This window comes from Odontesthes bonariensis, chromosome 6, assembly GCF_027942865.1.
Source record: "Odontesthes bonariensis isolate fOdoBon6 chromosome 6, fOdoBon6.hap1, whole genome shotgun sequence".
NCBI classification, from domain to species: Eukaryota; Metazoa; Chordata; class Actinopteri; order Atheriniformes; family Atherinopsidae; genus Odontesthes; species Odontesthes bonariensis.
In genome coordinates this window covers 13,374,806-13,392,132 of record NC_134511.1, presented here as the reverse complement: position 1 = coordinate 13,392,132, position 17,327 = coordinate 13,374,806, and the positions used below count along the sequence as shown (strand labels likewise).

The following is a 17,327-nucleotide window of genomic DNA, read 5'->3' as shown; positions in this document are numbered from 1 at the left end:
TGTACATTTCACTTAATTTTTTTCTGTGGGAGAATAGATGACCACTAAGTGTCAATGTTGAAAATTAGACAGTATGCCTGGGCCCAATGCAGGGTCAGCTTTTATTTGTTCCAGTTTTTTTTCTGATGTCAAATTTGGGTCACCTCGGGGGCAAAACGTTTTTGTCGTTATGGTTTGCGATCAGATAAAAAAAGAAAATCTGCGATTCCTCTTTTTAAAGTTCAAATTATACTATCGACTTTCATGTGATCACTTTTATTTTAAACACTTAAGGTCTTTATTTGGTACATTTGATGAGTAATTTAATCTGAATAAGCCGCATTTTGCTTCTTATTGCAGAAATATTTTTGTTAATACATTTTTAGCTTTATTCTTTAATCCTGTTTAAGAACAGTCTAATTCATCTTGTGTTTCTTCATAATGGTCCCTACCCTTAGATCCTACAATTCGATTATGAAAGAACACTAAAAACCTATTTGGTTAAATCATGTCCTAATAATCATAAGGAGTTTTTCATGACTGAACTTTTGTATTAGGAAAAAACGTCCAAAGAGAGGTGGGAATAGAACTATGAAAATAGCTCGCCAGAAAAACAAGACATGGGCGTGATACAAAACTGTTTTATTTGGTTAATCAGGAGGGTTTTGTGCTTTTCTGTCAGCCAGACTTTAACAAAGCTCCAGTGAAAAGTGCCTGCATTACCTAAGACCTCAAACGAACACATCAAAAATTCCTCTGGGAAGATAAGTGTTATGTTTTGCTTCTATAAATTCTCCAAGCTCAAGCTGACCTTCTTGCCACTAAAAGACCCGTCTAGTCGCATCAAGTCATTAGCTCAAGTAATCCACTTGTGGCTTGGTGCCTTACTTATGTGATCATACAGAGGGACTAAAGACTAAAGCAGCTTCAGCGCATGTGAAGAGGAGTTGGACGGTGGTGATAGCTTCATTCATGAGGCCTCTGTGATAAGAAGCTGCAGTCATTCATCCACCTACTATGACCGGACTAACTAATATCCTACAGTTCTCGACCTGATCCTGATGGAAGATGCAACAAAGAAAATGGACGTTTAAAGATTAACTGCAACTGCAAGCAGACAGCTAAAAAACTTTGGAAGTGGTTACTGGATAAAGAAGGTGACCACGTAAGTACAAGGTAGATTTAAAAATGAATCTCTAATAGTCAAGCAACAGTTTGGACTTGAATAGTAGTTTAACATGAAATGTTCTTTAGTTTAAAGAAGAGCCATAGTTTTAAGTTTATGTCAAAATCTGTTCAAGCAGTAAAACGTCAGGCTTTTCTTGCTACTTGCCACACATACAACAAAAATCACTCTCATGTTTAGTTTGATGGATCAAAATGAACATTGAAGCTCACACTGATTAAATGTAATGCTCAGATCTAAACATGCTGTATTTGAACACTGATTTTTGTGTCACTTATCAACCTCGAACACATATTTCATGCCTCCTCTGATTCATAGATTGCTTTATGTAAGCCTTCGTAGAAATCAGTCCCGTTTGGCCGGATTGAGGCCAATCACAGACGTTAGGAGTGAACCAGAAGGTAACAAGATTACACAGGGAATGCCCTACAAAGTCTCCACCATCCCCACCTGCTGAGTAACAACTTAAAATTGTGGCAGAGCCGTTTCAAAACATATTTAATGTGAGAAGTGTGGCTCCAAAAAGTCTCAGGGGTTACATGGATTTAAATCAATGCTCTGTTCTAGTATGCAGTAACTTTGTGATATTTGAGACATTTTAGCGGATTTTTGCTCTGTGCATTGAACAGGAACAGTCATGGGATGTGGTGTCTCAAAGTCCAACCATTTCCACAAAGACTCCAAGAAAGGTATCGACAACAATCTACATAAATAATCATGGCCCAGTATAAATGGAAAAGCTTCATGTTTGTTTCTGAAATGCATTGTTCCTCTTGTTTGTGTCTATATACTCAAACTGTTTTTTTCTCCCCCTGCTTTGCTGCATTCAGCCGTCACAAGTAAGCCACTCCTGTTTAACACTGCTTGTTGTGTTGGTGTTGTTGTTGCTGGCCAGATGCTGGACATAATTTCCAATCTCCCGCGTGGGGATCAGAAGTCAAATCATATACATTTCTTTGTGACTCTTGGTTAAAAAAACGCATTTTCAAGCACATTTTTAAAGCACATTTCAGAAAACAACATTAGAAAACAGCAAGACACAACCTGCGGGTCATAAACCAACATACACAATCATAAAAATCACCACCAAACAAAACCTCAATATCTATCCCACCTGCAAATATTAACTGGATGTCTGTAACTCCACTTAAGAAAATGTCAGCCAACACCGTGTCTCTTGATAAGCTGTTTCTTGGCTCCATGTTTCAGCCTTAAGATCAGCTGTGCTGATTCAGCGATGGTACCGGAACTATGTAGCCCGCACAGAGACGAGACGGAGATACACCTGGCACATCTTCCAGTCCATCGAATATTCTGGAGAACAGGCCCAGATCAAGGTGAGGGGCGACCACAAACGGTCTCCTTTTAACAGGGTTTGCTGAAGATTAAAAGAATAACTTCAATACTCTTGTCTCTTCTCCCTGCAGCTTTATAACTTCCTCGGCTACCTCATGGACAATTTCACACCAGCCAGCAGTGAACGTGAGATTTCTGCACACATTCAGATCTGTTTTTCAACTGTAGAACCGAATCTATGAGCTTGAACTTTCCTTCCAGGAAATTTGATCTCGCACATCTTCAGAGAGAATGATATAAGTCATGACACGGAGTGGGAGAAGTACTTCTGCTACAAGAACATTGAGGTGCCTGAGATTTACTCTGGACCTCATCTCACCTTCCCACTGACGGTGGAGCAGGCGGTCGTTCTGTTGGAGGCCTTCAGGAACAAGAAAGTAGGTGCACTGCACTACAATGTGCATTTATTTTTCTTTAGCAGTTTTGTTCACAGAATACAGAATGAGTCTATGGGGCACAGGGTAAAGGGCTCAACCAGTCTTATCGGAGAAATATAAAAAGATATCCCAATCACAGAATAAAGGAGCCAGTGGAGGTCGATTGGGGCATTTGGTCAAGATGCCTTTTGAATGTATCCCAAGGGAGGCATTTCTGACATGTCCAACAGGAGGTGGACCACTTGAGAAAACCAGGACCTGTTGCACAAAACATCGATGCACAAAACAAACAAACAAAATGATAAATAGGTTATGACAGAAGACCGGGCAACAAAACAACCACAAAGCTGTGCAAAATGACCAAAATTTGACTTAAAATAATCACGTTAAGATGCACAAAGACCACAGAGAGACATGGAGTGGCTACAAATACATGCAAAATGACATGGAGTATGAGACGTAAAACAGCAATAAATGGATCTGTATGTTTTTTTTGTCGTTTTGTTTCTTTCAGTCAGGGTTTTTAGCTCCTCTGCTTGCAACGGGGGGGGGGGTCCTTTCATAAGTTAGTGCAGATATATTAAGGTAAATGATTCAAATAAAAAAAAGAAAAGAAAATAATTCTCATATCAGAAAAGCACTCACATGCACACAATTGCACAATTGTTGTTGCAAAGCTTGTAAAATCATTCTTTAAGTACCAGTTCAGCCAGTCAAGCTGTATATCTGAGAAAATGTTTCTTATTCAGGTGCATGTTGGAAACACGCTGCTGACACTGACTGACATCTACGTAATATGATTTTACTCTCGTGTGTCTGCGACCTTCTTTTTAACCAGTCTTTCTCTCAGTAGCAGCTGCACTCACGTTACGTCCTCCAGCTGCTCCTGGAGACGTGGAAGCTGCTCCGCATGTTGCCAAACATCAACCGCATCTCCACCTGCCACAGCAAAGAAATCACCGTCTGTGGTGAGATCAAAGGAAACCGTAATTTTTAAAAAGATTTTTGCCTCGAACATTTTGGTTACAGCCTCCAAGTTGTGAGGATTTTGGGGTTTGTTACTCTGATGAAGATTTATTTGATCTTTTTTTGTAACTTAGCATTGTCAAAAAGATTGAAAACATCAAATCAGATTTGAAGGGGTGCTGTAAAAGCTAACAAATAGAACAGCCATAGACCATTGAGCCACCTGTGGACCCATTAAAAATGTTTAATTTTGTTACATGTCGACATATGGACAGTCCCTAATTTTATTAGTGTATTTATATATTTTGCCTTCATGACAGGTGATTTGCATGGACAGCTGGAGGACCTGCTGCTGATTTTCTACAAGGTTAGATCTTCTTAAATTCACTCATCTTTTTATTAGCTTAACAGCTGAATATTTTTATTGAAACAGATACTCAGTATAACCGTGTTATCTTAATGAATGGATGGATGACTCTTCTTTGGCACTCAAGTTATATCTTAATTTCAGGATAATATTTGTTGTAGTGTCATCAGGGTTTAGATGATCAAACATGCATTTGTAAAGCTATTATTGACATGACTGACTTGATCAATTATTGATCGTTTATTATGCGGTTAAATCATGCAGATACATGTCATGCATACAGTTTAGTTGCAACAGGTTTCTTCTTTGAGTCAGCTAGTGACACCTATCACTTCTTTACATTTATTGTACTTTTTTTCCCTTTAACCCCGCTTTCTTTTGCTGCTGTTTACCTCTCAGAACGGCACGCCGTCTCTTGACAGGCCGTACGTTTTTAACGGAGACTTTGTGGACCGAGGCAAAGACTCCATCGAGATCCTCCTCATCCTGTTTTCGTTCCTGCTTGTTTATCCGTGTGATGTCTACCTCAACAGAGGCAACCACGAGGACCATATAATCAACCTCAGGTGAAAATTACACGTGAGGCAAAAAGTCTCAAACAAATTCATCAGATATGATTAAACCCTCATTTCCTCACTTGTCGCTCTCTGGCTGTTGTAGATACGGCTTCACTAAGGAGGTGTTGACAAAATACAAGGTAGGTTTCTGCAACCCTCACATCTCAATACACGGACAAGCCGCATCCCTGCTTATCACAGTAGTCAAAATTTGTTGCAGTCACCCCCACATTCACAGGAAACCTCGATATAGCCCACCGTCCATCCCCACACAAACCCGGTCACTCCTCCTGGCAGCTAAGAGGATTTAAGATCATTAAACCAGATAATTGCAGGACATCTGGCTCCTGACGAGTCATGGAGGTCCCAAACAGGTCCCAAGACCCATAGAGCAACATTCGGTTCACCAGATTGTCTCACATGTTACGCTTGTGTCCTGGATTTCTTTAAATTCCAGCATATGGGATGCATTGACTTTACTGAAAGGAACACTGGAACCACAGCCTGCAGAGACCAATCAAACAGGAGTCAAATCATGAGTCTAACATAATGTTAACCTTTAGAATTGTTTAAAAAACACAAAAAACATGTCTTTTGTAGTAGATTGCAAATCTCTTGAGCATCGGATCTTTTCTTTATATATTACTTCTAAGCTGCCAGACTTTCTTGTAATCTGCTAAACTGGTTTTAAGCAATATTTCTCCGAGCGTTCTGATGGTCTTTAAGACCTGTAAGGCTGTAGTCCAGGACAAAGAGGATAAATAACTGTGAAGAATGATCCACATGTGGTAAAATGACACACCAGTCTACCAGGTAGATGATACACAGCACTGAGCACTAATGCATACCTCAAAAAAGAGAAGAACACAGATTAAAATGCAGTTTATTCAGACCACTTCCTCCTGTTTGTGTTTCATCTCAGATACACGGCAAACGGATCCTGAAGCTGCTGCAGAAGATTTTCAGCTGGTTGCCACTAGCAACAGTCATTGACCAGAAGGTGCTGATCCTCCATGGGGGCATCTCTGACACCACGGACCTTGGTGTCCTGGCCAGATTGGACAGACATATTGTGAGAAAACATCACGTGACAAACTCAATGAAACTATGATTTTTGACAGTTCTTTAAATCTGTGTTCCTCTCTGTTTTCCCTCAGTACGTCTCAGCGCTGAGGCCTCCAAAGAAGAGGAACACTATCTCCACAGGGATTTCTATCGACAAAGACATAGAAGACGATCTCTTAAACTCCAGCAGGCTCTCCAATCGTCGGGCCTCCCTCACGTATCCCACAGCCATTGGAACCCGGGACTCCTTCCAAAACCGCTCGCTGCAGAACTTCTCCAGCCACCTCAAAGTGAAAGCGGAGAGTGAGCAGGTCGGAGGAAAATCAGAGAAAGAAGTTTCGTCTGCGTCCAGTGACTCTCTCAGCACTGATGTCAAGGAGGAGTGGAGGCAGGTGAGTGTGCTGAGTGTCTTATTTGAAAGCATGACGCACTTACTGTATGTTCACAATGATAGTTTATTGAAAACATCAACACATGATTTCTGGTAAAGTTAGGAATCCTATTAGCCTGTATTTATTTGCATGAGCAGATTAGCAGTTTTTTTAAATTCAATTTATGCCTGAAAACTTTTGATACACAGACTTGAGTCTTTGGTTTCAAATAATACAAAGTAAGCGTTAGAGGAAATTAAAAACAACTTTGCAAACCACATTTGAGATGGCTAATGAGGTTTGTCTTCAGACTTAGAAATTAGCATTAAACAAATAGGTTATCTTTATGCTGCATTTTATTCAAACTTCTCAATGCTTAGATTAGGCTATGAAAACTCCACTTTCTAAGAGGTTATCTCCAGGTGTCCATCCATTCCCATTTCCTCTTAATAAGGATAAAATATTTTATTTCCTTTTTGTGGGTTTTAGTGAATGTGATATTTTGGGGATGTTGTCACTGGCTAAATGATTAATTAAAAGGTCACTGACAGATGAGTCAATACTTGAAGTAATTTATTTCAAAGACACCATATACACAGTTCTGTTCCAAGAATGTGTAATATAACAAATTGGGACTAAATCCAGACTGTATGGTTTCTTAGGCCACAGAAATACTTCAATTTTTTGTTGTAGTTTGTTGTAGGATTTCTGAGCTCATGTAGTTCATTCAGTTTGTTCCAAAAGTGTGAAACAATTTCTTTAAAGCCATCAAATACACAGCATAAATAAGACTGTGAGATGAATTGTCTTCTAGATTCTAGTATTTCAACACATTTCCTAGTTTTAGAATATTACCAACACTGCATTATATTAAATGAACCCACTCTGACTTCATGCAACAGATGTGAGCTTTTACTTTTCAAGCCTAAAGCGACCCACATGTCGCGTCAGCGTTTTGATTAAATGGATCAAATCAAGTGTGAATAAATTCACTGATCAGCTGACCAAACTGGAATGACAGAGACAGACCATAAAAAGGTTCAAATGATTGAATTTAAACAATTTTCATCAAACTAGATTAAGTTTTAGTTGTTTCTAGAATCAAGTGCAGCACAGTGTTTTTTTCCCCCCCACAAATGTCTCTCTGGACCTTCAGTCATCAAAAAGCTGACAGGGAATTATACTGGATGTTGAGCACAAAAGATCCAGGGTAGAGTTGAGCCTTTTGTGATTCACTGTTTGTTTGCTGTTTGGAGGCCCGACACTCCTCCACCTGTTTAAGTCCACACTGTGTCATGGAGAGAAACATGTTTTGTTCAGAAGTCATGACCTTTGTGCTTCGAGCCTTCTCCGAGCGCAACTAAGCTCTCTCAGTGACCAGCGCTTAGACGACAAGCTGCGTCTTCAAATGCTGTAATCCACGGCGTCACTAATCTCTCTATATCTCTCTATCTGCTTTTCAGACTGACTCCTATCATCTTAAGCATGGGCCCCAAAATATGTTTTAAAACTTGTCTTAAATTGAGGAAAACTCCAAAAGGTCTGAAAGCTAGAACATTTTTTCAGACGCTTAAATGTAAACTGCACCTGCACATTAAACTCATAATACAATAATTCACTTTCACATCCATGGTGCAAAACACAGTCCGACCAGTGGTGTCACATGTCTCTATTCAGTAAACTGATCTGCAGGTGGTGGTAATGGACCAGGAAAAATAAATCAAAATTCAATTAAATCATTTCATGTTTTATTTAAAAAAAAAGAAGCTATTTACTGATATAAGTTTTATTTATGTGCGAGCAGTCTTATTTCAAACATGTTTCCGTTTATCTGTCATTTTTTTGTGGTATTTAAAACATGTTGAAAAGCTGACACTTGAGTGAAAGTGGGAATTTTGTGCATGTCTGCAACGGCAGATACATTTGGAATGACGGGCTGATTTACTTTCCATGGATGTTTTTTTTTGTTTTATTTGTTTGTTTTTTTAAATAGCAAATCTCTGTCCTGTGATTCTTTTGTCCCTCCAGATCCTGGACCTGCTGTGGAGTGACCCGATGAATCAGAACGGCTGCATACCCAACGAAGTTCGGGGAGGAGGCTGCTACTGGGGCCCGGACGTCACAGAGGAATTCCTGAATAGACACAACATGCAGCTCATCATCCGCTCCCACGAGTGCAAACAGGACGGTTATGAGTTCTGCCACAGCCGGAAGGTCAGCTCCGACAGTGACGCTCACCGTCTCAATTCAGCTCTTTGCCTTAAAGATAAATATGTGCTGACGAATGCACTTTCTTGACTGTTTCTGAACATTGACTCTGATATTTATGCCATTTCGTTCAGGTCCTCACTCTGTTCTCCGCCTCCAATTACTACGATGTGGGGAGCAACAAAGGGGCCTACGTGAAGGTGGGACCAGACCTCGTGCCTTATGTGATTCAGTACCGGGCCAGCAGCATGACCAGAGAACTCACCGCGAGACAAAGGTACAAGAAACTACCAGAAATTACTACACAATCCACAACAGCGTGAATCATTTCCCTTCATTCTTCAATATCTATTTACATGACTAAATAAAATGTTGTCAATAAAAGGTCGATTGAGCTGTTAGAAATAAGGCATCACTGTAGTGAAAACTGCTCGTTTGGGTCAAGGAAATCATAGAGAAGACATTTTGGGATTTATGATTGTTTGTTTATTTAGTCTTTTATTGCTGGGAATCCATTTTATGACACTGGAAACAGTGCAAACATGAACCAAACATGGTAAACAAACAGAGCACAAGAGGTCAATTCCTGAGCATTACAAGGAAAATGAAATTATTTCCAAAAAGGCCAAATTACATCTTTGAATAATCATTTTCACAATCATTATGTAATTAGCTTTCTGTCTATTAATCAATTGTTTCAACTCTTGTATTTCTTGTCATCTTTTTTAACCAAAAACTTTGCACACGAGAAATTAGATTGACTCCACGGCTCATCTATAACTGCACACTCAGTTTCTACAGCCTCCAACTTCCAGTTCAAAACTAAACTCTCCACCTCCTTAAAAGACGAAACGCTGGTTCTGGCTAATAAAATCCTCTTTGCATGATAGTTACAGAGGACAGAACAAATATTTATTTCTATACATTACACATACAGACACACATTTCTATACATGGCAAAGTATAAAGGACAAACATACAATGAAAAAGGTGAATACGGTAAACAGAAGTTATTCTGCAGCAGGATGCTGTCTATGGTCAGGATCTTGTGTCCTTGACCTTTTCCTTCTTCTCCTCCCTCCTCCTTCCTTCAGCTCATTTGAGACCCATTGTTACAAACTTGAACTGGCTCAAGGCCCTTTTATCTGCACACAGTCGGGTTCTGAATGTTGTGTAAACATTTTTTACCCCTACTGTTTCTATCTGGACGATTGTGTGAACAATATTGACTGCTGATGCTTTCTTAAAGATCGCCTGGTATAGGCGACATGTGAAAGTGTGTCCCAGTGTAGGGAATTATTTTTTCATCTATTCTTTTGTTTTGTTGTTGCTCGTTAGTCTGGTAATAGTATATACTAGTATAGGATGATGATAAGAATGAAGACAAAGAAGACATTTGTGAAACTTTGGAAAACCCGGTTTGGACTTTGTTTCAGCACCCTGTATTGAACTGCTGTCAAATCTTTTCTGTCCTCTGCAGTGTTGGGCGAACTGAGCGCTCAGCCCTCAAAGTCTTGCGGGAGCAGCTGTTTGCGCACAAGTCTGACCTCATCTGTGCCTTCAAAAAGTTTGACAGAGAGAGCACAGGTGCGTGTGGTGTGACTTTCATGGGACAATTCAGTCCTTAGCAGATCAGGTGTTATTTCATTTTGTGGCTGATCTATTGTATACTTTCCTTTAGCACTGTTGTTCTCGAAGGAGGAAACGTGAGCGCACACTTTTGTGTCCTGGGTGCAGTGTTATAATAAATAATACCCATTCAGGACAATGTGCGCAGACCAAAAGATTTCAGAGTTTCCCAGAAACTGCAGCCAGAACTCGTTCAGTGATTTAATTTCAATTAGAGAAGCACTTGTGTGTTTGTCATAAAGAAATCAAAGCAACATTGCAAAAAACAGCACAAAAATGTGCTTCTGGCTGTTTCTAAAAAAAAGTATAAATAAAACAGAAGAGCACACACTCTGCAGAGAGCAACATGTCAAGGCCGCTGTTGCACTTTAAACAAATGCTGTAATGACAATGAAACATAAGAAAAACTTGGATGTAAACTCTCCCCTCTGTCAGGCTTGGTATCTCTGAACAACTGGGCCATCGCGGTGGAGAGTGTGATGCACCTCAATCTGCCCTGGAGGATGCTTCGCTCTCAGCTGGTCGTCTGCAAAGCTGGCAACACCATGGTCGACTACTATGAATGGTTCAACGAGCTCGCCATCAAGGAGCCCAACGCAGACGTAAGGATGCATCAGCTGTGCCTTAGCTAACTGGAAATATTGGTATTTTGGGATCAATTTAAGATGCGGCTAAGTGCATAAATAGTGTTTCTTTTTCTGTATTTCAAACGCACTTCATGTTTATGTGAAAAGAACAAAAAACTCAAATATATATAGATTAAGATTCAGCGAGATTACAGATGCTGCAATTATGCATTTTTGTAAAGGATTAATCCACTATATTCAAAGTGAGAAGAAAAAGATAGGGAGAATCCAGACTTTTTGATATCTTAAATCAAATTCTACTCGGGGCCACAAAGCAACACGTTTCAAACAAGTATTTTCAGATACCAATACCACAGCAATAATATTTCCGCACTTTGTAAGTGTGTGCACACGTTTTCAAGCTTTTATCTTTCTTAGGGGCACATGTTGACTCCCTTTGTTACTAACACTATTCTATCTAACAAAATACTTCCAAGCTTTAATGTTACGATTTTGCAGGAGAAAAAATGTAAGCTTTCAGGCCGACTACCAGTTAAAAACTAGCTAACTAAACTCCATTATCGTTGGTTCAAAGTGACCCAATATCCATAACCGTCATGCAAAAAAAATTGAAGAACGTAATTTAAATGTATTGGTTTAAATGTGTAAGCAAGTGGACTGTGAGCAGCTAAACAGAAAGTGCCAGGACATAATGCCAATTTTTATGTACAAAAATGTACCATAAGGAAGCTCACGTGTACAGATTACACCTTCGACTACTCTGAAAGCAGAACAGCCTCCTCCATTTGTCGGCGGCAGCATCATAGAGCTGTGCTGTTCTCTACACCAACAGACTTCCTTTTGTAGCTCAACAGCTCACCAGGTGTGCTTTTTTTAAATGCACCAAGACACTTAAACAACTTCAACCAAATCCTTTCATACATTTTCCATGCCATCACCTCTGGCTAAGGCAAAGTTTGGCTGTTATTGACATGTTCCACTGTAGCTGGCAAACTCATTCCCTCAGTACTGTTCTCACTGTGTTTCTCCTCTTGCAGCACATTGAACAGAGTCTGCTGGAAACGTTGTATCGCCATCGCTCCACTCTGGAGACCATCTTCAGGATTGTAGACACAGACAACTCAGGTAAAAAAAAAAGACTTCTTAGTGAACTGAGGTTCATGCAGGCTCCTTTTAATTCTTCATGGGCGACCGGTGTTGCTGGGCTTTTAAAACATCCCGCAGGTTTTACTACCACCTTGTGGTTTACGTTCTAGAAACACACCGATATACTATAACCTGCATCAAAATGCATGAACTTTTCCTTATTGAATCAAACATAGGGCGTCAGGATTCTGTTTATGTGTTTGAATGAGGTCCCTTAAGCCACCTGCAGTGTGGGAAATAGGCCACGGCACGTAACAGCCTTCTGATGAGGATTAACCCACTGATCTAGAGATGGGTTGGGATTAAACAAGTTTGGACTTCCTCCCACTCCTTTTTGGATATGGAAAACAATTTGTTATATTATTTTCAGTTTTTTTTAAATGATTCCTTTTGTATTTCTTTTTCTTTTTATGTTGTCTAAGACTGTCACTATTGTTTTTTGTTTTTTTTGCATGTTCGACATAAAACTTTTCATCATCATCATCATCATCTTCTGGTCCTTCCCTCATTTCTGATCAAACTTTTAATTTATCAGTATCTCCCCATTTTTTAAATCCATATTTTTCATCCCTTCTGCATCTCGTCTTCTTTAACCTCCAACTTTCTCTTTCTCCTCAGGCTTCATCACCATGGAAGACTTTCGGCAGACTTGGAAGCTGCTGAGCTCCTACCTAAAGATGGAGATCACAGACGAGGCCATCTCAGACTTGGCCGTCACCATCGACAGCAACCAGGATGGCAGCATTGACATCGATGAGTTCATGGAGGCCTTCCGGCTCACTGACAAGAAAAGCCGGCTGGAGCGGGGACGCAGCATGTTCATGGGGACCACCAATGACCTTCAAAAGCTAGAGGGAGATCCCAACATATGAGCAGAGAGAGTGCAAAGACTGTAAACAGAGTCCTCAGCAGGCAGCGGAGGGGATTGGAGGGGGAACTGCAGCCAACGTAAGCTGCCTCGATGACGCACATGACAACTCAGGACGATGCCGAGCGACAGCTGCTTGGATCAGAAGGGATTAGAGAGAGATCAAAGTGTGGGACTGCAAAGGTTTGCCCCACATCCTGCAGCAGTGTCATTAACAAAAACATGTCGGTTATAGTAGTTGTTAAGCTCAATAGAAACAAAAAAAGGCAATATACTTGAACTGAATGAGTATTAGAATAACAATATTAGACACAGTGATGATGTGGATTTCTGAATTTTGTGTCAACAACTGTCATTATTTACACCAACAGAAAACGTTGTGACTATGTTACAGACTTTCAAGACAAGAAATGACTGAAGACTGACTCCAGATGACTTATCATCCTAAACCTAACAAAAACTGATTCAACAAGCGCACAACGAGAGCTCAATCAGAAGTGTATCCTATAGAGACATGAAAGCATCAAATATTAAGAGAAAATATATCAAGAATACCTCAAACTTCTGATCGCTGTTTAATGCAAGCTGCATTCTGGGCTCACAAATGATCAGTGTAAGGTTGATGATGTGAGGACACCTGCAGCAGATAACAAATTTCTTTAAATGATCAGCAAGTGCACAAAATCAATCACAAGTACTTTCTAATGTGTGGCAGCACAGTGATGTCATGACATAAAGCAATGTATTTTTTTTTTAAATGTAGTAAATAAAAAAAAGGCTGTATTTTTTGCAAAAAAACAAAAAGCATCTGAAAAGTCCTTTTCAACATCACAAGTTCAATTAAGCTCAATTCAATTAAAATCTGATCTGTTTTATCTTTCAAATCACAACTCAAGTAATATAAAGCTGCTTCACAAAGTAGGATCATGACCATACAGTATTACAGAGAAAAGCAACAAATACCACATCAGTGAGCGTATGGCTCATCGTTATTATTTTTTACATAGTTATTTAGTCAATAAAATCTTAGAAAAATGTAAAAGAATTCCCATCACAGGGTCTCAAAAGTCAAGAACAAAGTAACAACGAGTCATGACACAAAATGAAATGAAAGGGGAACATGTTAAAATATAAGTTCTTAGCAGTCAGTAAGTTGGAATTTTAAATCTGAGTAAAACAAAGAAGCATCAAGCCACTTATGTCCAAAGATGCTGCAGGTTACCCTCCTCACTGCTAGGCCACGTTGTACCGCCATGTTGCTACAGCAGCTCAGGGGGGACAGAACACCCACTCTACAGCAGATGTTTTGTGTTTTTCGTAGACCAAACATGAAAAGTAGTTTGGGAGGTGCTTGCATTTTGTGCTGCTAGATGTCACTGCTTCCAACACGCCGGAGCTTTCATCATTTAGTTTCTAAAATGCTGCCCGGAAAACTGAAAACAATTCATCCATCTCCTAAAATTCAAATAACCTAAAGTCCAAAACTCAAAATCATAGTAAGTTTACCGTGATTTAAACCAATAAAAGCACAAATTCTCGTATTTTTAACCTGTTAACCACTGAATAAATTCTTCGAGCCTTAAATCTTACACATTCTCAAGCAAGCATTTTTTGGACCAGCAGCTTTTTCCACATCCTCTCTTCTCCTTTCAGTTAACGTTTCTTCTGTGTTCGACTTCTCAGTTTTTCTCTGTGAGTCAGTGTGTCGTTGTTACTCTTTTCATAGAGTCTTGCATCTAAACGTGACATTTGTGCAAGTTTGTTCTTCCTGAGACTTCATGGTTATAAACAAACGGTGAAATGAGACAGTACACTAACTAATGCAACTACCTGTTGCTGGTGCCTTAGCTGTAGAAGCATTTGAAGTGATCTCTTGTGTGCAGTGATGATGTTTTGTATCAAATCCAGCTGCCTATGATGCATCAAGGTCCTTTCTGTTCCCCGGACGGAGAACTCGTGATTTTAATCATGTTTGTACTCAAATTGTTGCTGTGAAGTTTGGAACAGTTATAGCTTTACAGGACTAGTTTGAGGATTTGGTAATAAAATTTGCTGATAAATTAGACTCAAAGCAGCTTCTTTACTTGTTTTAAAACTTTAGCTAGAAATATATATTGCAAGATATGGCATTGTTGAATATTATTTACCACAAGAGACATAAATCAGTGTAAATGTGAAGTTTATAGTTTGTTTTTCTTTCTGCCTGCTGAACGTATAAAAGCTCTATACAGTTCAGTCAAATCTGTAGCATCAATTTCTGCATGTTTCAGCATAAATTGTGAGATTACCTTTTAAAAAAATCTTTTGTGTTTTTTTTTTCAACCCTAATATTTCCATTAAGATTATTTTCAGTAACTTTTATAGTTTTAATATTTACAAAACAAGGCATCATCATAGAATGCAAGCGGGACTGATTTAAAAAACAAAACAACACAGTTTACTTTGTTTGACAAAGTCTTTTAGGTAATGCCTTATTTTACTTTATTTTTCATTTTCTTTTCATGCGAATATGTAACTAGTACAATTACTTTGAGACGCACATGGTTTAATTAAAGCAATCTCTCTACCCAGGTAATGACTCTTCATTCATTTTCATTTATCAAATTATTCAAAGGCTGATATCGCATCCAAACTTTTCACTCAACTCACAGCTGTGAATAATGAATCAACCCATCACTTATTTTCTTATTTCGCTACTTGAGCCATCCACTCCCCTTTTCTCTTGGGGTGGAGGGGCGGAATCAAACTAGCAGCTCCTGAAAAACTTTCGGCAGGAAATCAAAATGAAGGCGTTTTCTGTTAAAAGTGCCAGAAACGCTGCAGGTGACGTAAAGCTGCAGAAACTGAGACAGCTAGAGGGCCGCAGCTTCCTGGAGTAGAAAAGCCCTAAAACATTAAGTCATTCTTTTGTATTACTTGTGTTGTAAAATCTCCCAAAGCAGGGACAAGTGAAGATTTTGTGAGCTTTCAGAGATGCCTGCACATATCTGATATTAACTTCATTCTCATTTACATGATCTAAATCAAATACTTTAAAATCTTCAAATAACAAGTGACAAACTAAACATCTGCAACTAAACATCTGCTTCAGGAAAACGTCAAATACTTAATAGTACTGTATTTGCCTTTTTCTTTCTGCAGTCAAGTCAGTTTTTATAATCACCAGCAGGGGGCGCCGGTAATTAGCTGATTTCACCTTTTCACACGTCTTTCTCAGAATTGATGACACTGAGCTCACTGAGTTTAAACATGACTAACAGAGGAGATTACTGTAATTAGATCATGAATGATACCAGATAATAATTAATGATGTAAAAGTAAGCAGAGAGTTTAAGTCACTGAGGTTGAGCTGCGGTAAAGTTAATTGATTTTTCGCTGCATTATCTTCCCCAGATTTTGATATCCAGACAGGTGGTTAGCATGCATACAGAGCGTCATCCTCCAGGTGCATGGACAGTAAAACCGGTCCAGAGCTGCGTGCACTCTGAACATACTGGAATTCTGAATCATTCATTTCACAAACCAATGTTTACATACAGTCAACTTTTACCTGGAGGAGGAGTGTTTGTTCTGCCACTGAGCTATTTACTATTGGGGCAATGTGGGAAGATTACTACCAGTGTTGGAAAATAGGTCATTAAATACAGATTGCCCATTTGTTGTTGTGAATTATTTGTCTGCCAATCGGAAGGTCGGCGGTTCGAATCCTGGCTTCTCCCGGCCACATGTCAGAGCGTCCTTGGGCAAAACACTGAACCCCTAATTGCCTGCGATGCATAGAATGTATGAATGTGTATGATAAAAGAAAAAAATCACTGTGTAGTAGCCTGTAAAACTGTGTATAGTTGCTGTACAAACAATGTGCTGTGTGAGTGTGGCATGTACAGCCTGTGGCACGTAGTGTAAAAGCACTTTGAGTGGTCATCTAGACCATTATAAGTGCCGAAAAGTGCTATAAATCTGTTGTCCAATGGAAATGCATTTCAAATATTAAGTTTGACAAGCTTCATTGTTTTAAAAGTTATATACAGAAATATACTAAGTTGACACAGAACAAAAAAAAAGACTGAAAAAGTTGTGTAATGCTAAAAAAAGATTGATTAGGTTCATTGGCAGCAGGTGAAACAAATATGTCAGCGTGGCCTAAAACCATTGAGCAGCTGAAGTCCTACACCAACCAATAATGGTAAAGCATGTCACTTACAGAACAACTACAACTGGTCTCCTCTGTTGCAGCCCACTGTCACAAGAAAATGTGATATAAGTAACATGTTACACTGACTGTTGTTTGTGTAGCACAGCATTCAGGTGACCATGTATATATTGATTTTATCCACAACCTTCCCCATTTATCTATTGATATCTGACTGTAACAATATATTTCAGACCTTTATCTGTTAAAAAAATGTTATTGGGCAACGTTTGATCAGATGAGGCCAGAAACTGGTTCTCTTGCAGACGGACTCAGAGTGCAACACCACTTTTGACCACTACTTCACTCCTTAATAAATTGTATTGAACGTGTCCCACGCTTGATGTGCTGCAAAAATGAGACACTATACATTTTTGAAAGGCAAACGCAGGTCTGTGATGATTTAAGAGCCTTGAAAGTGCAGTAATTTTAACTTTTTAAACTGCTGTGAACCACACTATGATCCAACATAG

At 39.3% G+C, this 17,327-nt stretch overlaps 1 protein-coding gene across 1 annotated transcript; it reads left to right on the top strand.

The window, feature by feature from the left end:
• Nucleotides 1-73: 73 nt before the first annotated feature.
• Nucleotides 74-12,926, top strand: ppef2a (protein phosphatase with EF-hand domain 2a). The gene is made up of 17 exons (XM_075468843.1): nucleotides 74-93; nucleotides 1,892-2,004; nucleotides 2,375-2,502; nucleotides 2,593-2,647; nucleotides 2,723-2,898; nucleotides 3,752-3,866; nucleotides 4,185-4,231; nucleotides 4,631-4,797; nucleotides 4,892-4,928; nucleotides 5,711-5,860; nucleotides 5,946-6,245; nucleotides 8,253-8,438; nucleotides 8,567-8,709; nucleotides 9,913-10,019; nucleotides 10,497-10,663; nucleotides 11,686-11,773; nucleotides 12,413-12,926. Exons 1-17 carry the CDS (start codon nucleotides 74-76, stop codon nucleotides 12,664-12,666), a joined length of 2,253 nt encoding a protein of 750 aa, XP_075324958.1. The 3' UTR covers nucleotides 12,667-12,926.
• Nucleotides 12,927-17,327: the final 4,401 nt, after the last annotated feature.

What these genes read in the sequence shown, in the direction of transcription:
- ppef2a (XM_075468843.1), top strand. Translation starts at nt 74, where the DNA reads ATGCCTGGGCCCAATGCAGG. An exon ending in GAACTCACCGCGAGACAAAG is followed by an intron (nt 8,710 to 9,912) that starts GTACAAGAAACT and finishes TGTCCTCTGCAG; the next exon opens with TGTTGGGCGAACTGAGCGCT. An exon ending in TCAAGGAGCCCAACGCAGAC is followed by an intron (nt 10,664 to 11,685) that starts GTAAGGATGCAT and finishes CTCCTCTTGCAG; the next exon opens with CACATTGAACAGAGTCTGCT.